Genomic DNA, 6,339 nt, shown 5'->3' on the forward strand with positions numbered 1-6,339 from the left:
TGCCAGCTATTTGTGTGAGAGTGTTTCAGTTACTGTGGGGCCAGGCACCCATGCAGCTCAGTGGGAAGAGGGAATAATACCAGTGGAGAGAGTCAAACTGAGCAGGTCACAGATTGGAGATGGCAGAAATTCCCCATTCTTATTGAGACAGGAAGAGCATCAGAGAGTTTGATGGTCATTCCAGATACCAGCACTGTGACCAGTGAGAAGATGATTTCTCTCTCCAGCTTGGGTTGAACTTCACAGTAACAGTGTGATGCCAGATCACACCTTGACAACTCAATTCATCTCTTCTGAAACGTTGTCGTACACCCATTGATGGATTTTGTAAATATTTTTACAGGTTAAACACGACAAGGAATTTGTCTGCAGCAATCTTGAGCACAACACGCCAGTTTTGCTGTCTCTGTCCAGATACTTAAGAAGAGGAGCAAGGAATTCACTCTATCATCCTTCCTGCTCAGACTGTGGGGAGGGATTCACTCGATCATCTGACTGACTGGCACGCCTGTCATTTTACACAGGGGAGAGGCCATTCATCTGCTCAGACTGTGGGAATGGATTCAGTCGGTCATCTCAACTGAAGGTACATTAGCAAGTTCACACTGGGACGAGGCCCTTCACTTGTTCTGTGTGTGAGAAGGGATTCAGTCGGTCTTCCCACCTGTGGACACACCAGTCAGTTCACACTGGGCAGATGTTGGTAATCTGCTGAATTTGTGGGGAAGGATTCACTAGGTCATCTGACCTAATGGCTCACCAGCGAGTTCACACTGGAGAGCAGCTGTTCACCTGCTCAGACTGTGGGAAGGGATTCACTCGGTCATCCGCCCTACTGAGACACCAGTCAGTTCACACCGGGGAGCGGCCGTTCACCTGCCCGGACTGTGGGAAGGGATTTACTTGCTCATCTAAACTGAAGCTACATCAGAGAGTTCACACTGGAGAGAGGCCATTCACTTGCTCAGACTGTGGGAAGGGATTCAGTTCGTCATCTCAACTGAAGATACATCAGCGATTTCACACTGGGGAGCGGCCGTTCACCTGCTCGGACTGTGGGAAGGGATTCACTTCGTCATCTGAACTGAAGGGACATCAGCGATTTCACACCGGTGAGAAGCCGTTCACCTGCTCAGACTGTGGGAAGGGATTCACTCGGTCATCCGACCTACTGGTACACACGTCAGTTCATACTGGGGAGAGGCCGTTCAAATGCTCAGACTGTGGGAAGGGATTCACTCAGTCATCTAAACTGAAGGTACATCAGAGAGTTCACACTGGGGAGAGGCCATTCACTTGCTCAGACTGTGGGAAGGGATTCACTTGGTCATCCAACCTAAAGGCACACCAGCGAGTTCACACTGGGGAGCTGCCGTTCACCTGCTTGGACTGTGGGAAGGGATTCACTTACTCATCTCATCTGAAGGGACATCAGCAAGTTCACACTGGGGAGAGGCCGTTCACCTGCTCAGACTGTGGGAAGGGATTCACATACTCATCTCATCTGAAGGGACATCAGCAAGTTCACACTGGGGAGAGGCCGTTCACCTGCTCAGACTGTGGGAAGGGATTCAGTCGGTCATCCCACCTACTGAGACACCAGCGACTTCACACTGGGGAGAGGCCATTCACCTGTTCAGACATTGGGAAGAGATTCTCTCAACCAAATCAACCAAATGTGCATCACTGAGTTCACACTGGGGAGAGGCCGTTCCCCTGCTGTGAATGTGGGAAGCGATTCACTCAGTCATCTAACCTTATGTAACTCTCGCTTCAGCTAGCAGATTAATATAGGGGGTGATAGCCCCCCTGCCCGGCCAAACTTAAGAAATCTCGTTTGGGTGGATGCTGCGTGATGTGTCCCCTGTTACAAATCAGTACCCGGAAATAATAAACAGTAGACAATATCTGATTAAACGATTGAGCTTTATAATTCTTACTTTGACTGAGGCTGAGGAACTGGTGTAGGGGGCAGGGTTTCAGATTTCAGGATCATTGGGATCTCTTCTGGGGCAGGTGGGACCTGTACAAGAGAGACGGGTTACACCTGAACTACAAGGGGACCGGTATCCTTGCGGGGAGGTTTGTTAGTGCTATTGGGGAGGGTTTAAGCTAGGTTTGCAGGGGGATGGGAACCAGAGTGCCAGAGCAGATAGTGGAGCGGGGGTGAAAATAAATGATGTTAAAAGCTCATGCAAAGCCACAAATAGAATGGTTGTGAATGGTGGAAACAATCTTCTGAGGTGTGTCTATTTCAATGCAAGGAGTATTGTGTGGAAGGCAGACGAGCTGAGGGCATGGATTGACACATGGAATGACGACATTATAGCAATTAGTGAAACTTGGCTGCAGGAGGGATAGGACTGGCAGCTTAATGTTCCAGGGTTCTGATGTTTCAGACATGATAGAGGCAGAGGAATGAAAGGTGGTGGGGGGTGCAGGTGGTAGCATTGCTAGTCAGGAAAATGTTACAGCAGTGCTCAGACAGGACAGATTAGAGGGCTTGTCTCCTGAGTCCATATGGGTGGAACTGAAAAACAGGAAAGGTATGGCCACATTAGTGGGATTGTATTACAGACCACCCAGTAGTCAACGAGAATTGGAGGAGCATATCTGCAGAGAGATAGACAACTGCAGGAAGCAAAAGTTAGTGATAGTAGGGGATTTTAATTTTCCACATACTGATTGGGTCTCCCATACTGTTAAAGGTCTAGACAGGTTAGAGCTTGTAATATGTGTTCTGGAAAGTTTTCTGAATCAATATATGGAGGTACCAACTAGAGAGGATGCAATATTAGATCTCCCATTCGGAAATGAGTTAGGACTGGCGACGGAAGTGTGTAGGGGAGCACTTTGGTTCCAGTGATCATAACGCCAGTAGTTTCAACTTGATCATTGATAAAGATAGATCTGGTACTCGGTTTGAGGTTCTAAACTGGAAAAAGGCGAAATTTGAAGAAATGAGAAAGGATCCAAAAAGCATGGATTGGGACAGTTTGTTCTCTGGCAAGGATGTGATTGGTAAGTGGGAAGCCTTCAAAGGAGAAATTTTTGAGAGTGCAGAGTTTATATGTTCCTGTCAGGATTAAAGGCAAAGTGAATAGGAATAAGGAACCTTGGTTCTCAAGGGATATTGGAGCTCTGATAAAGAAGAAGAGAGAGTTGTATGACACATATAGGAAACAGGGAGCAAATAAGGTGCTAGAGGAGTATAAAAAGTGCAAAAAAAACTAAGAAAGAAATCAGGAGGGCTAAAAGAAGACATGAGGTTGCCTTGGCAGTCAAGCTGAAGGATAATCCAAAGAGCTTTTACAGGTATATTAAGAGTGAAAGGATTGAAAGGGATAAAATTGGTCCTCTTGAAGATCAGAGTAGTCGGCTATGTGTGAAGCCAAAAGAAATGGGGGAGATCTTAAATGGGTTTTTTGCGTCTGTATTTACTAAGAAAACTGGCATGAAGTCTATCGAATTAAGGGAAACAAGTAGTGAGATCATGGAAACTGTACAGATTGAAAAGGAGGAGGTGCTTGCTATCTTGAGGCAAATTAGAGTGGATAAATCCCCAGAACCTGACAGGGTGTTCCCTCTGATCTTGAAGGAGACTGGTGTTGAAATTGCAGGGGCCCTGGCAGATGTATTTAAAATGTCGGCATCTACGGGTGAGGTGCCGGAGGATTGGAGGATGGCTCATGTTGTTCCGTTGTTTAAAAAAGGATCTAAAAGTAATCTGGAAAATTATAGGCCGGTAAGTTTGACGACGGTAGTAGGTAAGTTATTGGAAGGAGTACTAAAAGATAGGATCTACAAGTATTTGGATAGACAGGGACTTATTAGGGAGAGTCAACATGGCTTTGTGCGTGGTAGGTCATGTTTAACCAATCTGTTAGAGTTTTTCGAGGAGGTTACCAGGAAAGTGGATGAAGGGAAGGCAGTGGATATTGTGTACATGGACTCCAGTAAGGCCTTTGACAAGATCCCACATGGGAGGTTAGTTAGGAAAATTCAGTTGCTCGGTATACATGGAGAGGTGGTAAATTGGATTAGACATTGGCTCAATGGAAGAAGCCAGAGAGTGGTAGGAGAGGATTGCTTCTCTGAGTGGAGGCCTGTGACTTGTGGTGTGCCACAGGGATCAGTGCTGGGTCCATTGTTATTTGTCATCTATATCAATGATCTGGATGATAATGTGGTAAATTGGTCCAGGTGCAGGTCAGTGGGACTAGGCAGAAAAATGGTTCGGCAGAGCCAAGAAGGGCCAAAAGGCCTGATTCTGTGTGGTAGTGTTTTATGGTTCTATATGGTTAGTGAAGTAAACAAAAAAAAAGGGCCCACTCTCTCCATTTGCATCTTCTCATCTCTCCACAACAAAAGACCACGAAAATCCCTCTTCCAGACTCACAAGAAAGAACATTTCTCTCATTGGATAGCCCCGCACTCCAAAACCCTGTTATCTCCAGTCATAACCTAAACATTGCTGCTACAGAGAAACCTTTACCTCAGCAGTGAAACACTGCACAGAGGCCATTACATTAGCAGTGGAACCTTACAGTATGTTACACTTGTGACACACTGCCGGGTTCACACTGGGGAGAAAGTTTCAATAAGCTGCATGCTGGATATTTGTCCATCACAGTTGCTGAATGCAATTTCGAGAGTGACTGTCGGTGCTGAACTCTGCAATTATTGCTGATGCTCACCACACCCAGTTCTGCACCCTGGTCACTGGGCATGGGAGGAGTTTCTTCTGCTGCATATTCACCTTTAGTGGAACTGGAGTTTAATATTCTGGATCTGAGACAAATAAATCAGTTTATTTTAAACTCTGTCTCTGGTACTTGGTGAATTTATAACACACCTAGTGTACAGTAGAGAATCAACTCAGGCCAGCTGGACCCTGCCAGTGATTCAGTTCCATGACGGTCAATTTAAATCCTGCCCTGTTGTTCATCTTTCGCTCTCCCTGTGCTTATGGGTTCCGAACAGTCACCACTCTGTGGGTGAAGAGGTTTCCCTTGAATTTTCTGCAGACTGAAGAAGCCGAGCTGACTGCAGTTCTGTCTGAGATGTTCTTCGCCCTGAAATCTCTGGGCTGAGGAAGAATGACATTGGTCGTTAACCTCCGTAATGACGACTCATTTCCACATTGTGGGTCATTTTTCCTGCTTCTAAAGGGTTGTTAGAAAACACCACTGTCCTCTAAAGACTGAAAGCAGAATGGGAAACCATCCGTTGGATGTTCAATGAAACAGGGTCAGAAACCAGAGGCAGGTCTGCACAGGGCAGAGTTTGGGGATCTTGACGACGGTCGGGTTAAGAACGTGTGATGAGGAGAAGGGAATCAGCAGCGGGGCGTGGCAACGCATGACAGAGTAACAACATTTGGAAGCTGACTGAGAGCGAAAATCTTTCAGTTGTCTGACTGATCACACAAACAATGCCTGTGGTGAGGTGCTCCACTGGTTGAGGAACGTGTGTGTGGAGAATGGTTTTATCTGTTGAGGGAGTTGTTCCTGCTTGTTTATCCTGTAATATTATATCCGGATGGTTATTATGGATTGTCCTATCTGAAATAATGTATTGATTATCATATAATTTGTAATATTTTGACTGAACTGGGTCAGGCTTGAAATGTGATGCCTTTATGAAGTGATGGAGGGCCTTCATGAGTTTGTATTTTAAAGCAAGATTTTTGTGAATATTATTTGCCATTTGATTGTACCTTTGCAAGTAATCAGATTGAGTTAAACTGCTGCAGGATCCTGGAATGTGTTGGATTGTGTCTGGTTTCTCTTGGCATTTTCTGCACTTACTGCCTTGTTATTATATGATTATGAAGACACGAAGTCCTCTTTTATTGTCATTTAGTAATGCATGCATTAAGAAATGATACATTATTTCCTCCGGTGTGATATCACAAAACACAGGACAAACCAAGACTGAAAAAACTGACAAAACCACATAATTATAACATATAGTTACAAAGAGTGTAACAATACCATAACTTGATGAAGAAATCTGTGAGCACAGTAAAGTTCAAAGTTTCTCAAATGTCCCACATCTCACGCAGATGAGAGAAGGAAGAAAAACTCTCCCTGCTATGTCGACCACAATCTGACTCTGAGTCAACCGAAAACTTCGAGCTCTGATCAGCTCTCTGACACCGAGTACTGAGCGCCATCTCTGTCCGAACGATTCGACCTCCTTCTCGGTCGGCAAAAGCAGGCAACGCCGGGGATTTTGAGGCCTACCCTCCGAAAGATTCCCGACCACACAGTAATGACAGCAGCAAATGGGCATTTCATAAATTTCTCCAGATGTTCCTCTGTGCTTTCACGTTCC

At 45.5% G+C, this 6,339-nt stretch overlaps 1 protein-coding gene across 1 annotated transcript; it reads left to right on the forward strand.

Annotated features, from left to right (window-relative positions):
- Positions 1-718: 718 nt before the first annotated feature.
- Positions 719-5,537, forward strand: LOC140208024 (uncharacterized; the record flags this gene model as incomplete). Its single annotated transcript, XM_072276554.1, has 1 exon — positions 719-5,537. A coding segment is annotated over one exon (972 nt), but the record flags the coding sequence as incomplete, so codon positions are not given.
- Between the last annotated feature and the right edge of the window lie 802 nt (positions 5,538-6,339).

This window comes from Mobula birostris, chromosome 13 (genome assembly GCF_030028105.1).
Source record: "Mobula birostris isolate sMobBir1 chromosome 13, sMobBir1.hap1, whole genome shotgun sequence".
Lineage (NCBI taxonomy): Eukaryota > Metazoa > Chordata > Chondrichthyes > Myliobatiformes > Myliobatidae > Mobula > Mobula birostris.